The following is a 26242-nucleotide window of genomic DNA, read 5'->3' as shown; positions in this document are numbered from 1 at the left end:
TAAACTCAGAAAATCTGTATTTCTGTTCCTTAGAGTAAATTGTCAGGAGGTGCAGTTCCCTGTCTGCTTGGAAGTGTGTTCCTGAATTTGTACAGGCCGCTAGAGGAGGAAAATTATCCTGTGCTAAGGCTTGGCAGCCATGACTGAGGAGGGTGATCCTCTTGCTGACTGACAAGGACCGTGATTAACAAAAGCTTAACTTATTCCTTTTGTTCACAGGTTACTGGGTGTGCCTTTGGGCACATCGCTCTTGGACTTCTGACTTCTCATGTCAGAAGTGGGGAATAGCTGTGGCAGTAGCACCTGGATACTATTTCCTTGTGGAACCAAACATGAAATGTCACTGTGTGTAGAGTGGCATCTTCATGTTGTGATCATCAGAGTGGTAGTTGGGTGTTTTTATCATTGAACCTCAGCTTCAATCTCCCTTGGGATGTATGGAGGAACTTCTGGAGTGTCAATCTAAGTTTTTATCTCCACAGAACTTGCACCTTATTTGTCTTTTTAACAGTTTCATTACAGCTGAAATTTGTGGTCATTTTACTTTGTATTTTTAAATGAGGTCTGCCAGCTAGTGGACAAAGTGATGCCCTTTCAGAAAGATGATTGCCAGGTTTCTGTAGCAGGATGTGTTGGTGACAAAATCTGTGTTGAATGGTTCTGTCCGCGGTGTTCTGAATGGTCTGAATGTGTCCCTCTACATACACTTGGGTGTGTCATTTATACCACACTCTGCTTCTGCTTTGTCTGAAAGCTTGCTGGGGAAGGATTTCTTGGAGTGTTTCTCTCATTTTCTTCTGGAGGTGATGCCTAAGCTCTGCATGCTGGTTCCTCACTCCTTACCCAGAATTATTTTAAAGGTCCTCCTGTTAGAACTGGGAGTGTGTCTTGTGAATATCCCAACAATTGCATCAAAGTCAGAGAAAGAATTTAACTGGGGAAAGGGAAGTGTGCCTTGGTGTCATCTCAGGAGTCTGGAGTGGGATGTCCACAAGATTTCAGCCCCTGTTGGTTTGGTGTAGGTGGGATAGAACAGATGGAAAGGAGCAATCCCCAGTTCTGACTGTCCTCACAGCTGTGCCTGTGGAGGTGATGCTGTGAGGGAAGGAGGCAAAGTGTAGGGAAAGAATTAAGAAACTTCCCTGCTGCTCTCTGCTGAGTTGTATCTGTCATCCTAATACCGTTTCCTCTTTTCCAAAAGCTATAGGGGATGGTTGGTGTGCTTTAGGGTACAGCTTGGATAAACACCATTGTGAGCTGCTGGGGAGAGCCACATGGCTGGACAGTTTTTTTCTGCAGTCACCGAAGTTTCCGATTACCTTTTATTTCCAGGATATGAAAGATACTGCTGTAAGATGGATGAATCCTAAAACACCATTGACATAAATTTGCATCTGGTTCCTCCCTTCTTGTTACAGCCCAGTTTCATGTGTTCTACTTGTTTCACTTCTCCAGGCAGCTGAACTTTTGTCATCACTGAAATTTTCATTAGCTGACTTTTTGGATGTTACTGATAAACAGTTTTCTAAAAAGCCTTGCTACTCAGCATTGAATTGGAGCACCAACTTAATGAATTTTGTTTTATGTGTGCTTTTCATACCTGATTAAAATTATTATTGTAATTTTTTGTTCCTTAGGAGTCATTCAGTACTGTGCTTCTCTTCCTAAAATAATGTTTTCAAAGTATTTTCCATAACCATTACTATTTCAGATAGATGGGGAGACCAAGGAAGTGATTTAAAGTCATAGTGAGGCCTGTTCATTTCAGTGGATTAAAAGAAAAAAAAAAAGTAAAAAACCCCCAAGTAAACCTGTAGTTAGCCAGTAAGTTTTTAAGGAAGCAAGTTGTCATCTAATGCATTTTCTTTTTCCTCTTCAGTTACACATCCACGTATTCCTCCATGTAATGATATTACCTTGCCATACCTTTTGTTTTTCATTAACTACTTAAATCTAAATTGCAGTTGTTGAAGACTGCAATGTGAGTGTTTTCTCCTTCTCTTCACAAAGTAGTTGTAGCATGAAAGATCCCTGTTGTATTTCATAGCAAGAGTAGTTTGTTCCGCTGGAGATGTTTCCTGCACCATTGAAAAGACATTGTTTCTTGCCCTTGAGAAACAAGAAAATTTTTCCTAAGCTTGTATTTTCATTGTTTTCAAAGGAAATGCTTTAATTTTTTGTGAAACGTCATTTTCTGTTTCTCATCAGTAAAAATTATCCCAATCAGGGAAGTAGCAAACTTGTTATAAACCTGTTATCTTATGGATTTTTTTTTCATACTAAATTTATTGCTGAGAACTGGGAAAGTGTCTTTTTAAAAGGATGTGGTGGACACTTGGCCTTGTCTAGAGTATATTACTTGTCTTCCTGTAATCTTGTGTGGCCTTTTTTTGTTTGGTTTTGCATGTTTACTTGTTTTGTTTGTTTGTTTGTTTGTTTGTTTTGGGGGGTAGGGAGTTGGACTTTCTGAGTATTATTCTTTGTAATAGAAAAAGGAGAAAAAAATGGCAATGTGGGATGTTCCACTGGAGTAACTCTGTGCCTAGGAATTGTGTGACTGCATTGCTGAAGGGACATACAACTTTGCAAATCTGCTTTAATAGTGCAGAATTCCTTGGGATAGCCAGAATGCATACAAAAATAATTTTCAAAAAGTGTAGGATTTTGTGCAATAAAATAGAATTCTTTGGTTTTAAACATTGAATGTAACGGGATTTATACCTGGAAGATTCTTCCGATATTGAGTTCAAAAATGTTAGCTCTCTCAGCATTTATCCTACAATGCCCCAAACCTTTACTTCAAAGTCCCTCTCTTGTAGGGATTTGTACAGACACATACATATTGATGCGTATGTGTGTCTGTAATGCATAAACTCAGAAAATCTGTATTTCTGTTCCTTAGAGTAAATTGTCAGGAGGTGCAGTTCCCTGTTGTATGTTTTCCATTCATTACAATGTAAGGAAAAACTGAATTTAGTTTTGTAAAAATATTAATCAGATTTGTTGCACTGATTATATGAAAGTGATAGATTTGGTTTTGCTTCATAATTGCTTGCACTGTTACTGAAGATTTGAATCAGATAAAATAGGTCTCTTAGTATGTACTTAACATGTGCATCTGTGCATCCAGTGCCTAGAACATGGGGAAGGAAGTTTAACAGCAATTCTGCTTCCTTTGCTGTGGGGCAAATGAACAAATTAATTGTTTGGTGTTAGTGTTCTGGAGCTGAGGAGAGAGGTAACAGGAAACTAGTGAAAACCACATGCAAGCTGATATCAGTGACCCATCATGTAATGTGTTGTACTGAAAGGGAAATCAAAACACTATTCTCAGGGTGTGTTTTAAATTGCATATGCGGAGATAACACCAAAGAGCTCCAAGGTACAAACAAAAACATTGTCACACCACACCCACACACATTTATGTCACACCCACACACATTTGCAATATCATACTTACTAAACTGCTGTATCATTTTTGGACTAGCACCATGCAGGGTGATATTCAATATGCCTTCCAGTTAAAATCTTTGGCCTATAGGCAGTTCTTCTGGTGGAGAAGGTGGAGAGCAAGACTGGTTCAAAAGAGGGGTAAGGAAGTCCTGCCTGGGGGCTGTGAGCAGATACTAGTGATTTGCTGTTGGGAAATACCACACTGTAATCTGAAAGCAGTAGGTAGGATTAGATCCAGGAACTCAGTTAAGCACAAACTGGCCATTTTTATTTTCACATCACATAATTTCTTCTAAATGTAGGTTCAGATGAAGGTCTTAATGCTGAAAAAAAGAAAAAAAACCAACCAAACCATCATGCTTATTATGCTCTCTGTGTAGTTTTTTTTTCCTTAGCTGTTTATACAACCAAGTTGTGGTGAAGTATCTAGAGGTACCTTTTCCTCACAGCTATGTGGGTAATTAGATTGGCCTGGAGAGTTTCTATGTAATTATCTTTATGCAGCTCAATTTATCTGCAAGTCATGTGAGAGTGATATTTGGAATTTAGCTGTGTTGTGCTGTTAACTGGATCCTGAACTGATATTTTTGGGTTTACTCTAATGGCTTCTGTCTCTTACTAGAAGTTAGAGGCTCAGCTGCCTCTCCACAGACCTACTCGTTTGATCTGGGGTATAAGGAAAAAGAACTTACTTGTTTTCCTGGTAGTAATTTGGCTGGTTTGAGGTATAGTAATTTTATTTTGTTTCTTGTTGCCTTTCAGCTTGTACCTCCTTTTAAACCTCAAGTGACATCTGAGACAGACACCAGGTATTTTGATGAAGAATTTACAGCTCAGACTATTACAATAACGCCGCCTGAAAAATGTAAGTCAGAAATGATGGTTAAGCATGACTTAACAATGTTTATGTAAAGCACTGTGTAAGGTTTTTTTCTATTTGAATGGAAAAGCTGTTCTCACTGTTACTAATAAAAATCTTCATATGGAAGTGTGTAAGAGTAACTCTCGATGACAGTTTCCTTTTTAAGAAGGAGCAATCACAAAACGTAGAATACTAGATCACTCTGGGTTGAGTTTTGAAAGCATTTTTGGTATGGACTTTTCTGTTTTGATTTTGTTTGGGGTTTTCATTTGTTTGCTTATTGGGAATTTTTTATTTTTAAATAAGAGAAGACACTAGCTTCAAGTGTTTACTGACTGGGAGTCAAGGTCCCACTTCAGCAAAGTACTTGGAACATGGACCCTGCTTTAAGCATGTGGGCACTGGTAGTGGCTGTCTAGCTTTAGTGAGATAGGCATATTTTAACATACTTTGAAGACCAAAAGAAAAAAGAAAAAGATCTGCCAGAGACAATTGATGTCTCTTTGTGTAGATACCAGTTACTTGAAAATGAAACTTCATATGAAGTCCTGTTCTTCAGAGCTCTTAGAGAAGCTGTTAATACAGATGTAACCACTGCACTGGGCCTTGCACAGAGTTTCTTTCTTGCAGTGCATGTAATTTCTCCACAGTTTTTATTTTTGTCGACTTCTGTGACATGCACAAGAATTATGATCTGATCAGCGAAGGGCTTAACAGAGTTATTTACCAAGCCAGAGCAGTTAAAATCTTGCTTCTGAGTTCTTGAGTGATTTTTTTTTTTTCCCTAAATGGGATATTTGTGGATTTTGGTTTATTTTAAATTGGAGGCTGAGAAAGGAGGATCACAAAAGTAGACAATAAAGGCTGTAGTTGTTGTTGCTTACCCTTTCATAAAGCTAGCCCATTTTCTGGTGTTTTAGGATTCCCAGGTTAGCTGCAGTTTTCTGTTTGTATATAGATCTAGCGTATTTTCTGGATTTTGCATTTTTATCCTTTGAACACAGTTATGGAAGTGTAGAAAGGTTTGGGTTGGAAGGGACCTTAAAGATCATCTAGTTCCAAGCCCACTGCCATGGGCAGAGACACCTTCCACTCAACCAGGTCTCAAAGTCCATGAAGTGATTTTAAGTCTTTCTGCTGTGAAAAGAGAACCCTTTCTTCTCCCATGTGTCTTGATAAGAATTTGTTCACATTTTTAAATTTTACTAAAATTTGGATTAATTAGAGTCTGTTGATTCGATAACACAAAGTCCTGATCTCTTGAAACCCCACCTATGCAGTGAGAATGGCTATTGGTTCATCAAAGGGTGAAGCAATACAAAACATGTGTGTGCCTCCAAGGCTTCAGCTTTAAAGTTACTGAATTCAGGGCTGGTGACTGAGTCCTAAGAATAATGAAGGCGGGGGGTGATGACCAGCAGCAGTGCAGAGATCAGCTGCTGAGTTGCTGGCATGGGAAGCCCTTCCAGGGAGCTGGCAGGGCTGCCTCACCTGAGCCTGCGGTGAGCAGCGTTGCCAGCAGCACAGAGGTGTATTTTCTCCTGTGCCAGGTAGATTTACTGCCATTTTTAGTGAACTGTAGTGGTTCAAGGACCACACGGGGTTTTTTCCCTGTTCTGTTGTTGTGGTTGGGACATTACTTTTAATTTTTTTTTTTTTTCAAATCTACAAGTAATTGTATTATTTACAATATGGTATCACCTCTGTCTGATGTGATTATGCAAAAGGGGGTAAAATGAGTTTGAAGGAAGGAAGGTGAGTAACTGTGTATCAGAGAGCTACTGCTGAAATAAAGATATTTTCTAGATACTTATTTTGACTGAAACTCTATTTTGTATCTACAGTAATTAGTCTGATAGCAAAACAAACAGGCTGTGTACATTAACCTGCTTTAAACTGATATTGTAAAAGCAAGATTGTATTTGAAGTTACAGAACTGAAAGGCATTGTTGAAGTCAAGTATCCTAATCATAACAACTGCTTGAACCTGCATTAACTCTAGTTTTTATGTGTAGAATATATGAAGATACAAAAGGCTCATAATTCTGAAAGGTTGCGTATAAATACGTCGTTAGAATAACAGTCTCAGTAGGAGTCTTTAAGAATAAGCACTGTTAAAAAATCCATGTGAGAATGTAAGTCTAAATTCTCCAAGTTAGGTAACATCTGGTGCCTGGTTTCCATTGGCACTGCAGGAATTATGTAAATAAAAATATTTATGAATTTGGCTTAGTCCATGTTTCCTCTGATCCCAGTAAATACTGTAAAAATAATTAGTTTACTAAAAAATAATGCCTAAGAATTGAAACACATAGAACCTATGTGAATTGTTCATTTTGTAGCTATTTTTTCTTTTAACTCCCTTTGAAATGGAGGAATATTTAAATATATCTGCAGAAAGCTTACAGTTCCTGAGCTCAGCTCAAGAAAAGAGGGAAACTCTCTGCCCCAGTCAGCAGTCGACTTCTGTGCTGCCAGAGGCTCAGTGTGCTGGCATGTTTTGACTAGCCTAGAACAGGTAGTAGTGATTGAATTTCTCAGGTGATAGCCATAATAAAACCAGACAACAAATCAACCTACCCTGAAATAAATACTGACTTTTGGAAATTATATCCTCCCTTCAGTGAACATCATCCTGTTGTATGAGCATAAGCTTACATACATGACTAAAGTCTTACTTAACTCGAGTCTTCAACTTCAGCATTGAACTCTGAAAGGTATACTGCATATCAGGTGAATAATAAAATTTTTTTGCAAATATAATGATGTTTTGAACTTCTCCCTTAACACAGATGACGAGGATGGTATGGACTGCATGGACAATGAGAGGCGGCCGCATTTCCCCCAGTTTTCCTACTCTGCAAGTGGACGAGAATAACTTTTTTGTTCTGCTGCTTCACTGTCATCTTAGGTTTATCACTGAAAATGATTCCTGAACATCACCACCAGTACTAGATACTGTTATGATAGCAGGGGCACTTTCAGAGACCATTCCAAATTGAACAAGTTTCTTTCCCAAACCTACCTAAAATCCATTTTGGTTTTGCATGACATATGAGATTTTTCTCTACTACGCTCTCCTGCTGTTGCTGCTGCCCACAGTCTCAGTATAATAGCAACGTCAAGAAGTTACTAACAGTTTCTTTGAAGGTAGATGACTTGACTTCAGCATTGTAAACTTTGTGAACAAGTAGTCATCTATTTTTCCTCACAGTGGAGGCTAAACAAAAACCCTGTTGGTCCAGCTTATCTTCTTCCAGAAGACGAATCAAAATTGTAATTAGTCGAAACAGACTAGGCTATAAAATTTTCTTGCATCTGTTTGTGCTGGTTAGAATGAGGAAACATAGGGGTGGTGATGTACATATGCAAGGTTTCTGTTAGGCATATCATTACTTGAAGCAGGTCTCTGTCATTAACATCTGGCTGGAATTTGTTTGGGAAATGTTTGAAAGAAGGACTTAAACTGTTGATATATATAAATATATATATATTATTTTTTAATTACTGTTGGATACTACAGAAGAAGCAGAAGGGCTGGGCTCGCCCAGCCTGCCACTTAGAACTTCCAGGTTCATGTGCAATCATGGAGAATCGAACATTATACATGCAAGAAATGAAGGCATAAAAGCAGCATTTGAAGTTGTTCAAGGGGTCTTATAATTTGCACCAGATAACATCTTTCTCATGCTTTTCTCTTTCATGATATGCATCACCTCTGATGGCTGAAGAATGTAGACAGGCATAATGGTATTGCTTTTCACCAAAATGTGTGCACCAAGGTAAACAGGTGTTTGCCTTACTTGTTTTGAGTTTGTGAATTAGCTTTTTCTCCAGGTGTTTAACTCTGAATATCCTTTTTTCTTTTCTTTTTTTTTTTTTGGTTTTACTGCGTTAGTATTTATTTTTAGAGATAAGGTTTATATGTGTCATGTTTGCAAATGCTGCTACATCTTTAGAACAGGCTTATAGCAGTTAATTTTGTAATATATGGAAGGACTGTACAAGCTGAAGGGAATAATGCACTTTTCTCCCATGTGGAAATTTTAACAAGGCTCTGAAATTGTACATACTGCTTAGAATCAGATTTTTGCGAATGAAATACTGTCTTTTAACTGTTTGGCAATGAAGGTGAGGAATTCCAACCTCATGTGCCAAAGGGTTAAAAACAAACAGACGAAAAAGCTACATCTTTTGCTCCATTTTAAGATAAACGTAATGTAAGAGCCTAACAGCACAAGAGAAAATGTCTGTTCTATATGAAGGAATTGCATTTGAACAATGAGACCACAGTGATTACAAGAAAAGCACTTTATTTTAATAATTAAAATAGTAAATTTCTGGGATCAGCCTTTCTCAAGGAAGATTTGCCCTCAACCAAAAGAGTCCTGAAATCCAGCAAGTTACATGTAACAGTGGTACCTGATTGACTGAATTTAAAACATCGTGACAAATGCTCCACTGATAGGGAAACGTCTTTCCATTTCCGAAGATCTGTGTCTAACAGAACATGTGCATAAACTTTAGCGTTGATCTTCAGCAATGATAATCTTAATAATAAACCCTTTGGTGCTAGGAGTTGGGACGTTACGCAGTGCAGCAAACAGAGCGCGTGCACCCTTGCTAACAACATTGGACAACCCCAACTCCGTGGGATTATCATTTGAAGTATCTCTGCGTTCAGCTCTTGTTAGCTCCCACAAAGACTGTGATATTGCTGAGTATTTCTGGTTGCGTTGTGTGAGTGAGTAGATGGGTCTGAGAGATGTTCTACGCAGATGCCTTAGCCTCTTGATGTGGAAAGCTGAGTGCCCAAGCATGAAGCCCACTGCTGGCAGTGCATGTGCTGGGATGGTCAAGGGGTTGATGGGCATTTTAGCAAGGCAGCTAAAAACGCAGAGTAATTTAGACAATTTTTTCATGTTTTGTGTTTTATCTTTAGTAATGGATGGATAATCAAACAGAAATATATCATGATGTATATTGTAACTGCATACGATGTCATTATGTCACCTTGTAACACTAAAGACGTGTAGATGTTGTTGTCCCTGTGTGGAGAGAGAGGAGAGCAGCAAATGCGTTGCAGGTCTGTTCTGCACCGGTGGTGTAGAGGTGTCTACACTGACACAGTGAGCGAGTGACTGAAATAATCAAGTACTTAACAGACGGGCATTAATTAGTTCTCTGCAAAGGTCTTGTTCTTACAGACTGAAACTATGGTGATTCAATATCTGTGTTACATGCCTTTGTTTCCTTCCCTGTGTTTTCAGCTTGTAATAGCAATAAGTCTCTTGACACAGGGCACCTCTAGCTAATGACCGACCAGCCGTGCCGCTCCTTGCGGGCAGAGGACGCCCTGTGGTTTAGCTCACCATCGCGTAGCTACTTAGTGCGTGGTTTGCAGTAAGTGTCTGTCAGTGAATTATTTGAAAACCTTTTAAGACATCCCTTTGCATTGTATTTGTCTGCCTTCTGAAACATCAGTGATGAAGTTTATGCTAGAGAGAGTCAGCAGACACTTTGTGCTGCCTGGGCTTGGGGGATTCTCTCTTACCAGTGTTAGAAACAGATGACAGACAAATGGACAAGCAGTGCTGAGAGAAACTTTTGAAGCTCTTCTTTTGCTGTCTGCAGTTGTGGTTGGATTTGGACAGGAGGTGGTGGCTGGTTGTCTTGGCGAGCCTTTCGAGCACAGTACATTTCAGACTTTGACTCCAGCTTGTACTGACTTCCATGACATACAGTATGCCCTCTTGTACTGCAGCCATCTCAGAGGAAATAGGTCATTTCTGTTTGGATTTTGGCAGTTTTGCACACAGCTTCGCTTTCCACACTAATCCATCTTCCAGTACATTCCTGTTGCTTAAAGAACATTTATTCCAGTATTGTTTTACATTTTTTTTCCCATCTTTACTTGCGGCTTCTTAAAGCTGACTGTTCTTGCAGGGGCCATGTGCTTCTCCTAGAGTACAAAAGTAAGGTCTTTCCTTACTAACTGCAGGGTCTATATATTACACCTCAATGTACACACTTTGCTGCTACTGTTTGTACTGTCTACAGTAGAATTTCCTTATCTTGCTCCTGGTAGTGCATTACAGGCAAGCATGAAATGTAAAGTATTTATTTAAATAAAAACCTCTAAATTGGTAATTGAATTACCTCCCTGTAGCTTTAGAGTTTGTGACATTTCTTGACCTTGCTAGTTCTTTCATTAGATCCATGCAAGATCTAGTCATATGGTTAAGGATATTAAGCAGACACGACTATGAACCCAAGAAACCGTATTACTGTTGGTCATACTTAAACTGTTTATTTCCTTAAGTATATGACCCACAAGGATGTGAAATAACTACAAGAAACTGTTTTTGTACACTGTACATCCTTAGTATTTTTACACGTATATGATAGGGATGCACATTATTTTCCTTCGTACAGACAGCTTAAATAAAGCACTATGTCAATCTACTACTTCTGTGTTTTTTAATGCTAATTTGTTCTGGAGGTTTGTAAATATATATATATATGTTCAAGCTTGCCACAAAGGACGTATTTTTTTATATCTGCACATTACTATTAAATATCTTAGAGGATAAAATTCCTAAGTTGTTCCGTGTCAGAGAAAAAAAAAAAAAAAAAAGAAATGAGAAGGCTATATTGCAGATTACAAGAGATTTCTCAAGTTTTGGGTTAAATATTTACTTCATATTTTAAAGTAATTTTATATAGGTTAGATGTTTCAATCCTGAAATGCACAAAGAATTTACTTAATTTCTTCTTACAAGAAAATGTACATCGTTATTTTTTTATCACTGTATATATAATGATCTGTGCATGTTTAGTTACAAGTTTTATTTGCTGTGAAGTCCTAGTGATAACTGTAACTTGCTGTGACATAATTCAAATACTGGGTGAACAGTTTCAGCTTGTAAATTATTAAGTTACAGTATTGTCAAAGAAAAAAAAAATTTATGATTAAGCAAGATGTATTTGTGCTTTGGACTGAGGCTGTTTCCATACAGGTGGTTCATGTTAACTCTACGAGGTGTATGTCCTTATAAAAGTAAATTTGGGTTACTCTTTTGAAGTAATGATTCCACAGGGCTATGTTCCTATCAGAACACCCATGATTAAGTGATTTTTCAGCTAATGAAATTCTTGGTCTCATATCCCACAGCTAGGTGATGTGTTTGGGTAAGGAGAGGGGGAAAAAATTGAAGGTGGGATTTACAGGGCACCACAGCGTGGGACTCTTTGAAGCCTGTGAGCTGGTCCAGGGCCATTGGAACCAGCTGATCTGGAGGGCTGAGTGTCCCTAAAGCAGTGGGTCATCTGGGTTTTAGCTGTTCTTTGACATGAACGCTTCTCAGGAATAGAGGTGCTTCATCCAGGTCTCAGGTTTTTTCCTTTTTTTTTTTTTTTCCTCCTTTTTTTCTTCCCCACTTGGTAATAAGATTGAGCATCGGAGAGACAGACAGCAGTAGTTCAGTGATATCAGAATGTGAGTGACCAGGATGCAGCTGCAGCAGGGGCAGGACTGTATGGTCAGATTGTGTCCTGTGTTCTGGAATCACACTCAGTCTGCTGACCTGGGGTTTCCTGGATTTGATTGTCTGATCGTCATCAGACACTTGTAAACTTCGTAAAACTAAGTGTTTTGTGTTTAAGTAGAAGCAGGGGAGGGAGGGGGGCGGGGCATGAGACAGGTAGGCCTAGTGCCGTCTCTGTTAATGACTAATTGAAGTAGAGTAGCTGCTGCAGGGAAATTGATTCCTTCTAGACTCCCGGCAACATAATGGGTTGCACCTACCCCTGGGATGAGTATGAAAAACCTACTTCCAGCTATATATACTGGCAGCCCAGGACCCTTTGTTGAAATCAGACCCGTACATGCATGTGGGTGGCTGGCAGTGGTGCCCCGCACGTGGCCACCAAAAGCCACCCAGTAGGTGAGGCAGGTCCAGAAAGGTTGAGGGTCCCGCTGTGCCTTGGGCCAGGGCATGGCAGCTCCAGGGTCTCAGTGAAGCCGAAGTGTTGGGACTAGGTGCCCGAGTTCCTTTGAGCACGTAGGCACTGTCTCCTATTTAAACACAGATTTATGCTGCAGAATAATAAAAAATAACTTTTTAAAGTTTGCATTTTCCTACATTTATACATGTATATTCTTAACTGTGTAACCACCTATAAAGCAGTGACACTTATAAAGCTGTCAGCCTGATTACTATGGGAAACACCAAGTTTGACTAGAGAGGACTTTTCTCATCAGGCTTTCTTGTCCCCAGAGACCGGAGGCCATTCTCGGCATGCTTGGTGTCATATCTGTGAAGCAGTTCAAGGAGGAGATCAGATGTGTTTGGCATTTAAATATGGCAGGAAATTGAAATAAGGAGGAAAAATCACTTTGATGTTAGGGCTGTACCACTAATAATTCTTAAAGTACAAGGGAAGGAAAGATTGTGTTCCACAGTCAATGGTAACTTATTGCATGTGTTGTTACTCTTATTTTTATTTTATGTGTTCACGCTGGGTGAAGTAGCTTCATCACTGGGGAACTGTTCTTTGCCGTTTTTCCCCCTTTCCTAGTTCAATTCTGCAACTACACTGAAGGTAATAGATGTAGAAACTTTTTTCTTGTGTGCATAGCTTATCCTACAGTAGATAGCAAAAGATGCAGATAAATTCTTTCTGAAAGAGTGTGGTATTTGGAGAGTAACCTTGGATAACGCAAGTGCACAGCTGACCAGAAAAAAAGCCTCCAGGTGTTTTGAGTTCAATAATTTGAAGCCTAGTTCAGCTGGTGCCCATCCCTCAGACTGCTGAAAAGTGGAAAAGTCCAGCTTCACCACTTCAGTGTTGAGAGCCAGGCACTTGCTTAATGGCTCATCTCTACAAACCAAGGGCTCCTTTCTCTTAAAGGCTTTATCCTTTAAGGCAACATTTTAAAGGGAAGCCTGACCCACAGCAATTCTTCCAAATTATGTGGAATATTTCTCAATCATTCTTACGCTTTTCTGATGAATAAGTAGTTGCTGACTCTCACTTTTTATACAAAAGTGACAAATACCCTGTAAAATAAAGTTCCCAGGTAGATTCTGGTACTGAGTTTGTAAACAGGAAGGCAGTGTGCTTGTGCAGAACTTGCAAACAGCCCCCTTCTCCCTCCTCCCCCTGCACATGCTTTCCCTTGAATTCAGAAGGACAAAGTGAGAACCTAAGAGTCCTGTTAGGTTTATTGATATTTCAGTCTGTGAATAATATAGACATGTATGTTAAATAATGAAAATAGATAAAAATATTTTATAAAAATTGTACAAATTATTAAAGTCTACACCACATAATAGCTGTTAAAACTGGCTTGCAAGCCTGGTCTTTTCTGAAAAGTCTCAGCTGTTGTCCTAGAAAGTTTGATAGGCTGGTAAGGCTTCAAAATATTTGTGATTCTGTAGTTAAAACCAAATAGAAACCAGCTGAAATTAGCTAGCAAGTGTGCCTGTTTTCTGTAGAGGTGTCTTTGGGTGAGCCTCAGACAAGTTTCAGCCAGGTGCAGAGCAGACCTGAAAGATAAAAGGAAGAGATGAGTAGTCTGTGTGGCAGTGCCTGTGTTTTCTCATTTGTGTCACTTCAGCCTGTAGGCAAGTTCTTAGAAGAGAAATACAGAACTGGTTAAGATTGCAGTAAGGCAGAGTAAACAAGTGCTGTTTCAAAGCCTGCACTTCCTGTGGGCCTGCTGTCCTCACCTCTTTCTAAGCTCAGAAGTCTTACAGGTAGCAAGAAGAAGAGGCATCTGATTTCTGAAAAATAGGATCTCCATGAGCTTTCAATATGGCTCCTGTTTAGCAGTAAATAACTGAGCTCTTGTTCTGGGGCACGTCTCAGATCCTGCCCCTTCTTCCTTCCAGGAAAGAAGGTGGCGGGTTTGTGCCCAGAGAGTGTTTTCTGTGCAGTGTACACCTTGTGTTTGGTGTGGGCAACTGTAGCAAAACAGGAAGCTGTTGCCTGGGTGCTGGTAGGAAACCTCTGGTGGGAAGGCTGATGCGCAGTTTTGAAGCTCTTGCATAGCTATTGTTTGTGCTTCCTTGGTAGCACTTAAGGACTGAATTGAGTGAGACATCAAACTATTGGAGCTGGGGGAGCTACCTCGAATTAAGCCACTGGAGTTCTAAAAATTGAATTTAAGAGATGTACATGACCTCAGAAATAAAAATAAACTTTCTACTTTGGCTGGTTTTGCATTAGAAGACTAAAGGGTTTGGTTTTTTTTTCCCCCTTGGTTGGTTAGGCTGAGTTAAAAAAAGCATTTTTGAAGCTGCAGTTCATTAGAGAATTAAAACCAATAATATGGTACTCCACCCCACCCCCCCAACCCTCAGAATAAATGCACCAACACCAGCTGGTACAGTTGTGTCTGCAGCCAGTGCAAGGAAAAAGGAACTATGGCAATGGAAAGCCTTGGGGCTTAAATTCCCTCTCAGCACCTGGTTAGTGACAACAAGAGGAAATCTCTGTGCTGCAGAGATCCCCAGCATAAGAGTACAGGCAGAAGCTTAAAAAGACAAAAAAAGACCCCAAACACTGAACTCCTGAAGAAATCTCCTGGCAAATGCTGTTGTGGGTGTCTTTCCACACCACAGTTACCCAGTGTTAATGCTTTGTGAGATGCAGAACCTCAGCTTGATGGAGGAAGTGGGCAAGTCTCCTCCTGACTACAGCCTGGCCTGAGCTGCCAACCAGGCGTAAACACTGGCAGAGTGTTGGAGCACCTCACTGTACAAGGGCCTGGGTGCTAAAGTAGTTCCTGACGGTGTGCCATTCTCTAACTAAATGGGCACAAGCGTCACTCTCATGTCCAGGGAATTGGTAAACAAGTTGGCTACTCAATAATCAGGGGCAGAGCCCTTCCAGTCTTAGTTTCTCTTCCTCCCAAGAGGACTTTGGTATTCACCGAGCAGACCCCTCCAGGTTCCTCTGGACGCTACCTTCTCACCTCAGGGGCATCTGTTTTAACTGGGTGGTTGGGTATTCTTAGGTGTACAAGTTGGGAAGGGTCTGTAGGAGTGGAACCACAGAGATCTGAATCATTTAAGTTACTGCTGTTAGCTACACTTTGAGGGGAGAGGAGCCACTAGCTGTGGTTAGAAAACATTCAGTGCCTTAATCCTCCTTTGGCTGTAAACCCCAGGTGGAGCTCTCAGTAGGGCCAGGCTTAGCTCCTGGGCTGTGGCCTAGCAGCCAGACACCAGAGCTGCAGATTTCCAAATGCTGAAGAGCTCAAGTGTCATGTCAGGGCACTCAGACATCAAGCAGAGGTCTATCTTTATTCCCTCCTGTCATACTTTACCTTGCATCACCTCTGACTAAAACTCCATCCAAGCAAAGGTGAAGATTTTCATCTCCTTAAAAAACCCCACAACAACCACCACCACCACCAACCCCTGCCTGTGGAATGTCCCTGGCTGTTACAAACACCCAAGCAGAGGCACTGTCTTTGTGCATTAAAGACTACACTAAAAACAAAAGCTCTCTTCCCCAGTAACCTAAGCAGTCTTCAGGTCTCCTGATGAACAGTTGAGGTCCGTGTAAGCATCAGCCTGAATCACTTCAGACATCGGCGATGGATGAGCTACCTGTTCGCCGGACACAAAACTCCCCTTCTGTAACATGCAATGAAAAAACCAAGCAAACAGGGCACTTGGGAGCACTGCTGCATTCACTGCTGGGACCTCACTGAAAATTCCTGCTGGCATAAAAAAGCAAAGAAAACCACTGCCCCAGAACATCTGTAATTCTGACAGTTCCTCCTGCTGAGCCACTGGGGTGAGGATGGGAACGTAGGCACGGGTGAGTGTATTTTAACTTCCTTTCAGAAGAAAAGTGGTCTGTTCACAGACACGCTGACTGTGAAAGAGACATCTGTAACGAGGGAGGAGAGAGTTTAGTGGCTCGGTCACACGGAGAGCAGAGGGAGAGTGCAGGTCCCTTGCCAAGGAGGGGCTGGCTTGCAGAAGGAGATCTTGGGGGAAGGCAGAGCAGCAGCATAGGATGACATTCCTCACTGGAGGTAATTCTCAAGGTCCAAATCCTACCTATCTATGCTCTCACCGGATCAGCTGGCCAGCAACCCCTTCTGGCAGCCAGGGTCTGTGAGGGGATTATCCACCAGGACAAACACTGATTTCTGTCAAACTGATGGACACCAAGGCAAATCCTGCAAGTCAGAGGCATCCCAGCTTTCACAAACATACTCATACCTGGTGGGCAGTGCTGAGGTTTTCAGCAATCTCAGTTTAGATGTTTGTTTGCTCTACTATGTACATTTATTTAATATTCTGTATTTAGTACCTATGTAGGAGGGGAGCTAAGTATCTCTTATCCTCCTGCCTGGTGGTGAGTTCCAATGCACAAGAGACTTTCAAAGGCAGATATTCTGAACTGGACTCTTCTGAAAACATTCAAAATGAGAGGTGTAAATCCCATAATTAAATTTTTAACTACCTTTACATGGTCCTGAATATGTTATGCTGTATCCCTTTATGCAGTATTAGTGCCACCTAGTAGATATTAGTGTAGTGGCCTGATATACAGCCCATCCTATAAGGTCAGGCCACATTGTCATACTAGTCCTTTTTGACTCTATGAAAATGAAAATCACAATGTGAGCATCTTTATCATGTCACAGGCAGGTAGTTATTCTGAAATAACAGAGGGCTTCTTTCAGTAATAGGAGATTTAATATCATTATTTTAAAAGCATGTAATTCACTGTTGAGAATGAGAAATATGTTTTCAAAAGCTGGTTACTCCTTCAACAAGGATTCTAAAAGCCTTTTATCTCATGTGGCCTGTAAGGGAATGCAGTATTGTAGCAGGATCAGGTACTTCTTTCATAATGACTTTTTTCAAAGAGTTGAAAACCCAGAATTTTCCTCACAGTGTCAATGAATTTTCCATGAAAAACAGACTCTCAACACACTAAAATGTAGCCAAATTTAAAGACATTCCTTTCTTTCTTTCTGTTTGTCTTTCCTCCAATACAGCAAATACTAACACTAGAAATAAAAATTACAGTGGAAGTAACACATCTTTTGAAAACAAATCCTATCAAGGCTCAGGGCTTGTCAGTGTTCATCAATTTTTTTTTTTCCTCTAGGTTAGTTAGATTCAAATAAATGATCCAATTTTAAATCCTGGGGCTTTAAATTAAAGTGAAGTAACTCTTACAAGGTAGTAAGGAACTATGTTGCAGTACTGTAAGTTTGACAGCACTGCTCCAAATACAATTATTTAGATAATGTTTCTTTCTATGTGACATTAACTGTTATGATGTATTACAAAACAAATTGTAGCTTTTCCGAAGAAAGAGATGATTCAAGTCTTCTCAGAATGAAAATACTGGAAGCGACAAAACTAACCAATTCCAAATCAAAAGACAAATACCCAGTGACTATCCCGACCAAAAAGTACCTAAGGTAAAATCTGAGATCTTCTAGAAGTTCCCACCTTTTTAAGATTTCTATATCTCCCTTTCCCTTCAATCTTTAATCCCTCAAATCTTTTAAGATTTTTTTTTAATTCTGTTAGGTAAACCTGTCTTTGCTGTGGAGTGCTTGTCCTTAAATTTTTAAGTGCTAAAAAAAAACCCGAACAAACCACCAAAGCACAAAAAGCTCCAACAATTTCAAACCCAAAAATGTTTCAAACACTTCCTTTTTCCTTTTGTCTTGAAGTGTCTGCCAGATTCAACTCACATCTGCAAATAGTTTTAGTCCTCCTTTCCTCTCCCCCCCTTCCCATATATAGGATATAGAAAAAAATACCTACTTCTGCTCATTTCTTTTCATCCATCCAGGTTTTTACTTGATTCCATCTGTGTCCTGTTTGAGATCTGTATCCCATTTTTTTTCCTGAAATATACAACTTAAGTTACTAGTGGCTTATGTTCCAAGATACAACAGTACAGTTAGGTTAATGTATTTTATGTCATCTTTAAAAGATTAGGTAATGATTGGTTTCTTTTACCTTCCGCCCTCCCCCCCAAAAAAAATTATTATAAAGAACTGTTGGACAATACAGTAGAATACGGAATATGAGGTCACTTTCACCTTTGATCAACACTCAATCTGCAACTGTTTGATTTTAATATTTATTTCTATACTAATACATGCATCTTTCCGTAGTAAAGAGCTTCCATTTATGGTGAACTATTGTTTAGTTTTCTTAAAACAATTGCCTGATGTTCCGGGCAGCTCTCTTGGGCTGAATTCCAGTTCCCAGAGAAACACCATTGCTTTAAATAGCTGCAAATAGATTTTTAGGGCTCTTTTTTAATAATTTTTTAATCCTTCTTCTGAGTGTTCTCAGAAAGTATCCTCTGGAGCACAATTAATTTGTAATGAACAGAAAGAAGGCAGCTTTTGCCAGTCAAGTCTTGATAGCAGCATAATATCTGAATGATTTTTTCCTCTTTTGTATGATTTTTGTAATTCTGCCCAACTTTATAAAAGTACACTCCCAGAAAAAATAGATTAGCAATAACAAAATCCCGGCGGACCATGTAAAGGCTGTTCACATCACTAAGAGTGCTTTCCATAAAACAGAAATCATAATTTCTTTTCTGAACTACCTTCTTAACCTGTCTTATAGACAGAACATTATGATTGCCCTAAAATTTGCCAGTAGTTGCTACATGCTGATAACCTTACACTATCATGAGTCACCAAGTTTGTCTACTACAACAGGAAGTCCTGTAAAACCAAACACATGAACGTGGTTAGAGGCTTAACAAAGTATGGATTTTATTCTCCTAGGTTAAACCTTTACTGAATTGTACAGGTAAAAAGCCTACAAAAATAGGATGATTTAAATATTTTAAAGTTCTAAGATGATTCATGTTCTGTTTGCTGCTAGGTGTGCCATTAGACTAAATTTCCTACATTGAATGTCCTTTGTTACCACAGTAACAGAACTCTGTTTATCCTGGGCAAACTCACTATCACTAGTTTTCAAGTTAGAAAGTATCGTGATATTGTTAAATTAGTGCATTTACTCAGTCACAAAGCAGGAGTTCCATTATCTGACAGTTTACTGAAAACCTCAGCCTGTGCTTTTTAGTTCTCCTTTTTCTGAAAAAAAAGTAAAAGAAAGCCAAAGACAAAACACAACCCCACAGCCCTCTCCCTTATTCCCAAAGCACTGACTGACTGAAGAACAGTGGCCAAAACAAAGAAAGCAAGAACAGCTCCTAAGTAGCCACAACTTCCTAGGGACCACTGGAACCAAGAATCAGTCCTGCCAGAGAAGCAGTGCAGTGATCAGTGCTAAGGCAAGACTGACTGTACATTCACCATCTTACATTTAGGTGAGTGAATCATAAAATATCCCAAGTTGGAAGGGACCCCCTATGATCATCCAAGTCCAACTCCTGGCCCTGCATATGACAGTCCCAAAAATCTCACCAGGAGTGGTCACTGAGCAGCAGGAAAAATAAATGACTTTTAAAAATAATAATAAGAAAAAAATTACAAAGTGATAGGGGGACTTAAGTCTGACAAATGGCAGCAAAAATGCAAAAACATTATCAACATCAAGTTACTGTTTAAACATTAATGCTGGTAAAGAACAAATTTCCCTTTTCTCTTAAAAAGGAACATAGAATCTTAAGATAAAAAGTCTGGGAACTGTCACTGAGAGTAACTTCTGCATTTTTATTGTCACTTCAAAACATTTTCTTCATTTAGTTTAGGTTTAAGTGAGACTCAGGTTCAGCTACCAGTCTCCTTCCAACTGCATGAGGTTTTACTTTATTTTTTTTTAATAAGGTAATGCTGTATTTAAAAGAATGACAGCAACATAATCCAGCAGCTGAAATGAGACTGCTGGCAGATCTCTCTGCTAAAGCTGCAGAATATTCCCCTCAGACTTTCTTTTCTTCTGGCACAGTACCTGTGTTCGCAGAAACTGCACCTCTTCCGTAAGCAGCTGCTTCTCTTTGAAGAGCTGATTCTGTTTGTTGAGCAACTCCACTAACTGCTGGGCAGTGGCCTGACAGTGCTTGTCAAGCTGCTGTAACCTGGAAAAAAATAGATAAAAGCGTTGCAGAGCACCTGAAGTTGGAGTTCACAGTAGAAGCTTTGATGTTTGCACTGGCGGGTGCAGCTCCCAGAGGCCAGAGTCCAGGCTGGTGGTTGAGCTGAGACTAAGTATTACTCCTAGGATGGGCATTCAATGCATTTTCACACTTTAAACAAGCACTTTTAAAGGTTTGCTTTTTTAATTTAGAAGCCTTATGAGGACATGACAGCAAATTTGCTTTGCTGTGACATCAGTAAAGACTGCAGGACTGCATCTTGACACCTGTAGCTAAGCAAGCTGCACACTCCGTAGTTGCTTCAATAACTGTCTTCCTGGCCCACACAGCAGGCCAGATCATAAATCCAAATATCCAGAGTCCCTGACAGAATGGACCTGAAGTGACAAAAACTCCTGTTTTCTGTCTACTGCTCTTTGCTGGTTAATGTCCAAAACTCATTACAGAATAAGTTTATTTCAAGTAAACACAGTGTTAATTAAGCACATCAGCATAGATCCTTCAATAATGTAACAGGGGTTCCTGGGGAAAGATGTAAAGAGCCTATTACTCCAGAGGTCCTCCTTGTCAGGGGCTGCAAAACAGAGGAACAAGCTGGCAGTCAGAAAAAACACGCAGAGGCCTTCTGCTTACACTGGAAAAGTAAGTGCCTAAGATGCGACAATGCTGCTGTAAGACAGGGCAAGCACACATTTACTTCTTTCATCACAAAAGCAGGTATCACTTATTATGTCTCCAGTGACTGTTTATTACTCCTGGCACCCAGACAGAAGTAATTTCCAACTCATGTAAATTTTACATCAAAACAACATTTTTTATGAGATAATCACAGGTAGCCCGTGCAAATTTCACAAGTATTACTGGACACAAGCCTTAGTGTGCTCTATTGTGAAGCTGTACATCCTTTCAAATCATGCAAGGGGTGATTCAGATAAACTACTGTAAACAGAAAGTTTTTAATTAGGGCAATACTACTCAGTTACACTTTTCTGTTTGTAACTTCACCACCTACTGTGTTACATTTAAACTGTCCCCTTGAGTAGAGGGAAAAAGATAACACAGGCACTGAGCTGGGTTTGACTAGCAGGCCACAACTTTATCATCTGTATCTTCAGTGCTTGAGTACAGGTTTAATAACATTCCAATCTACAATTCTGGGCCGTGATGCATGAAAAGGGAGCACTTCTAGTCAGTGCAGATCTGGATTTGTGAATTCCCAAATTCTGTCTGCCAGTCTGCTCTCCCAAAATTGCTGCCAAGCTGGCCCTTGGTCCACACACTGGGACTCCCAGCCTGCTCTGGTGCATTTAGCTCCTGAGGACAGGCTCTGGGCTCTCTCACAGTATCTGCTATTACGTGTGACATGTGCAGCACAGCCACACATTCCCATATGCATTGTATCTGGCCTGCCTGCTGATCTCGTAAATGATTCAAGATGAGAAATGAACAGCTCCACCCACATTCACTGTACTTCCCATATGTTACAAATGCACATCGATGCCTGCCATCATTTTTACAACTGGGTGACAGAACCTTCTGCACATTTTGCTAATACAAGTGAGGGAGGTTGCATGGTCGCCACGCTCAGTTTGGCAACACCACCTACCAGGCAACTATGTACTGTGTCCTGAGCATGAGTAACCACCGTTTCCTTGTCCCCTGCTCTAAAAGAGATCATTTTTCCACCAAAGTGGCAAGATCTGTCCAGTTGGGATGGCATGAGGCTGCTCCCCCTTGGCCTGGGAGTGTTGAAGGACAGGGACCGACTCCACGCTCTATCATGTTACTTCAAGAGACAAGGTGAACACATGTAGCTCTTGAACCATGTTATGTTTGCACTCCTTCAGGACAAGCTGGCACTAAGGAGTAAGCTCCCATTTAGCAGAAATAATAATTCAAATAATAATTCAAATAATTTCCCACTAGCCACTTTAAACCAAAGTTCTTACTTTTATATGGAGGCAAGAAAGAGACAGTTTCACGAGACAAGTGGTTCCACAGAAGGAGAACACAACTGGGGCATCACAAGCTGCAATGAATGCTTTAAGGTAAATGTTTTAATCTGATTCTCAGTATTCTCAGAGCTTATATGCAGCTTTACATTAGTATGGCTACAAGCTACCTTGCTGCTTTGTGCAGCTCCAACCTGCAGAAGACATCTCTCACTTCACACAGCAGTAAAATTTGGATCTGAGACAAGACTATCAAGACTATCAAGACATGAAGTGAAAAGGGACAGATAGGGTTTTGTTATATTTGGACAGCTATGGCTAGACAGTCACTGCAAGACCCTGCAAAAACCAGGTGAAACATCGATCACAAAGCAGAGCTTCGACACCAAGGAGAATTCTACCAGCAGAATAAATTTCCATTGCAACGAACACAAAGCTGTACTAGCACCCACCAGGTTACACTTCAGCCATCCCCTTATCTGTGGCCTACAGATAAAACAAAAGCTTCCTTCTTTTCTTTAATGACACACTGCTAAACCAGGGGCACCCACAAGACTCTGGCTGCAAGACTCTTCCCTGCCCTGGGGGACTAAGGTCCATTAATCCGCAGGCAATCTGCAATGAAGGAAAAAGCTGATGCAACCTGTCAGCCTTCCTCTGGGTTTTAATGTCGATTTGAAAGAAATTAATATGCAAGGATCTGTGGGCAGTGGCCATTCACCCTGCAGAGGGGATCAGTCAGTCCTTGACATAGTAGAGGCATTAAAAGGTTATTTACTCTTTCAGCATAGTCACGTTACTGATGTAAAACGTTTTCACTTTACTCCACGGAGCTGGATTTGCTGAAATGGCGTGATTGGATTGCAGCAACCTGCAGCAGCTAAATCACTAAATCCAATAATCATGCTGCATTTACTGGCACACATCTTAATTAGGTTTTAATACAAGTAATCTGATAACTACTCCTGGCCAGCCAGAGTGGAGCTGTCAGAGCTGAAAGGGCTGTTGTTGAGCAGCTCGGCCGGCACACTGCGGTGGCTGCCTCCCTGCTGACCCTGCCGAAGCCCCTCATCTGCCAGTTGCCACGGTAACACAGGCCAGCCCATCACCTGAACAGTGGGTGCCGGGGCTGTCGGGCACCTCACGGCAAAGTCTGGGGCACTGGCCACCCACGGGGACCACATCTCTGTGGGCGAGGGGGTGCCAGGGCGTGGCTCCTGCTGCCCCCCCCAAATTACCAAAACTCAACACCGTGACAATACGTTACTGTGCAGCAAACTACCTTTAAAAAGCATTTCCCTTGTCAGGTCAGGAGTGTCAAGCTATGAGTTTCTAAGGTTACTCCTGCATTGCTTGTTTGCCTATAGGTTGGATACAGTGATCAGAGGAGGCTTCTGGTTCTGAGTGGGAAAACCAAGGGCCATTTTGCAGACCTCTGTCATGCTGCAGGGATGCAACTGATGGGGGCTGTGCCCCAACATGAAGGCAGTGCCACATTTTTAATCAGGCATTTGCAAATCTCAAATATTTTTAACACACTGTGAGTTTGAAAAACAATTGCAGGTTTAAGAACAAGTTTGTTACAAAAGGAGAGAGCAAGCCAATTAAGAAAGAAAGCAAACTCCAGCAAACTTTCCATCAGCAAACCTGTACCCGCTTTTATAATTTTTTTTTGCAGAACATCCTATGAATTTATTATCATGTGATAGGAAGTTCTGGTACGTAACAGATAGTTGTGCTACAACCCATTAAAGGATGTTAAATTTGTACACTCTAGTCATGAGTTAGAAAATGCCAGAAACAAAGGCTTTCTATGCAACTCCTTCCCACCCTGGCTCCCAGCTCCACTGCTGTTCCCCTGCCCAGCCCTGCTCATCTCCTCCTGAGGCAATTATCCACCACAATCCAGCTAAACAGTTTCAATCTAAACCACAATTTTTGGCAAACCTAATGAAATCACAAAGAACTTCAGCACTGCCTTATAATAAGCAGCATCACATACCCCTAAATACAAACTCTGGTGACCACACTTAGTTCTTGACACAGATAGAGCAGGCACTGCCTAATGTCATATCCTGCTACATACAAAACAATGATCAGGCTTTGCTTTGGCTATGATGATCTTGGAAATCCAGACTTGCTGCCATGCAAAGAGTTAAAGGTGTATGGTTGTTACTTGTGATGAGCTTGTTTCTGCCCCAGCTGTTTCAGCCACAACTGCCCCTGCTGTTGTCACTCCCCTCTCCTCTGCCTTCCACCTCAATTCTGCTACTTTTCTGTCTTTCCTTTTCATAGCAGAAGCGATGCTGTCATTTTCTTCAAGGCAGAAAAATTTCTGTTCACTGCCTCTTTGTATCTTGAATCAGCTCTGTGGACAATTAGGTCACGGAAACTAATAGTAAAATTAGTTCTCATATGAGCAACCTGCATCTTCAGTGTGGCTTACAGCATCAACAAATCCACACAGTAAATTTTGAGGCAGGAAAAGTGAAGTCTAAATTTAGAAATGCCGACAAACTGCAAATTGAACCCCAAAGTTTCACTAGTGTCCTGAACTACCATTTACTTTAGATCTTGACCCATATATCAAGGCCTTGAGATGACCTTAAAGTGATAAGCATCTCAGAGAAGTCCCCACATGCTCCCAGAATTTAAACAGGAACATCTACACAATCTATCCTTTAACTCAGCTCTGTTCTCCCATCTACTTTCAAAAGCAAAACACTATGATTCACCTTTCTCATGTTAATGAACTAAAAAAAGCATAAGAGGAAAAAACACAAAAAGCCACCCCATAAGCGAGTAGGAACTAAGGATAGTGAATAAGCCTCCTTGTTTCTGTCACACTGTCAGTCCTGAGTTCTAATAGGACACAGGTAGATAGATCAGGGCATATTAAAAGTTTCTGTGGAATTTCCCATCCTCTGCAATTCCTATCAGAATTCTGTTGCCACACAAATGTCCAAGACACTCGTTTGTTCAGGCAGAGAAGATCTATACCACTTCTAGCTTAGTAAGGTAAGCACTTGCCCATGCTACAGGCAGAACAAACTTATCCAACTTATGTTAACAGATGCTAACAAGAAGTTAATATCCATTGCACAGTTTGGAATTAGACACCTAAGAAGAAAATGTCCACATTTCATGGTGAACCCCTCAACCGAGGTGGCTTTGAATCACTCAACCATTTCTCTTTTTTTTTTAATATGTATTGGGTAATGTCTAAATTCCCTTTTACTAAAGGCACTCTCAATTTTTCCCACATTGTTTATAGTATATCATCTTCAATATGATAACAACCTTCACATGCCACAACAACAATTACAAATAAGGTTTAATTAAAAGTTTACATAGGAACAGTAATTTCCCCTTTGTTTCCGGTGTCATCCCTGACTAGTAGAATGCATCTTCTCTTTCTCAGCTGCCCAACAGGTTAAACAAATAGATCACACAGGAAATCTGAGCCTGGATCTATTTCTGGGCTTCTAATAGCTCATGTCTAACATGCTGAAGAGAGAACATTAGCAGCCTGCTCTTTAGTAGGGGGGTGTAGCAGCTGGGCTTAGCTGCTGTGATGGCCACTTTTAGCCCTCCTGGGTTTTGACAGGAAGGAAACAGTGAAAGAGAATAGATGGCAGGCTGGAAGAGATATGGGTGAAAGCTTCACCGATGTCTATTTGTGTCTGAATCCCTTGGCTGAAGATGAGGCTTTTCCTCCTTTAAAGGAATACAAAATAGTAAGATCTGTGATAGGAATATGAACTCTGGATCAGGTTTGCTCTGAAGGAAAAGTAATTCTGGTTACTATTTTCTGCCTTTAGTTGCTAAGTATTAAGTAAAACAATTCTCTGAATCATTCAGACTATTAATTTAGAATGCTGTAAAATACCTTAGG

The 26242-nt window shown here is 40.4% G+C and overlaps 2 protein-coding genes across 8 annotated transcripts in view; one reads left to right on the top strand and one right to left on the bottom strand.

Annotated features, from left to right (window-relative positions):
- Positions 1–11348, top strand: part of AKT3 (AKT serine/threonine kinase 3) — a 145811-nt gene extending 134463 nt beyond the window's left edge. For both annotated transcript variants that reach the window (XM_027887313.1, XM_027887312.1), the window contains exons 13-14: positions 4216–4318; positions 7108–11348. In XM_027887313.1, coding sequence (XP_027743114.1) covers positions 4216–4318; positions 7108–7193 — 189 coding nt within the window. In that variant the 3' untranslated portion in view covers positions 7194–11348. The remainder of the gene's footprint in view (positions 1–4215; positions 4319–7107) is intronic.
- Positions 11349–13524: 2176 nt separating this feature from the next.
- The window catches only part of SDCCAG8 (serologically defined colon cancer antigen 8), a 111416-nt gene continuing 98698 nt past the window's right edge, over positions 13525–26242 (bottom strand). For 5 of the 6 annotated variants that reach the window (XM_027887305.1, XM_027887308.1, XM_027887304.1 and 2 more), the window contains 3 exons: positions 20251–20377; positions 18130–18212; positions 13525–13866 (listed from right to left, as the gene is read on the bottom strand). In XM_027887305.1, the coding sequence (XP_027743106.1) occupies positions 18162–18212; positions 20251–20377 (178 nt within the window). In that variant the 3' untranslated portion in view covers positions 13525–13866; positions 18130–18161. Of the gene's footprint in view, positions 13867–18129; positions 18213–20250; positions 20378–26242 lie in introns of those variants that run through there. The other variant, XM_027887311.1, reaches the window with a different exon arrangement.

The sequence above is a fragment of the Empidonax traillii genome, unplaced genomic scaffold, assembly GCF_003031625.1.
Source record: "Empidonax traillii isolate 1590-97213 ecotype Southwest subspecies unplaced genomic scaffold, ASM303162v1 scaffold206:size1282135, whole genome shotgun sequence".
NCBI classification, from domain to species: Eukaryota; Metazoa; Chordata; class Aves; order Passeriformes; family Tyrannidae; genus Empidonax; species Empidonax traillii.
The sequence above is the reverse complement of the archived record's forward strand: the minus strand, read 5'-3'. Positions and strand labels throughout refer to the sequence as shown.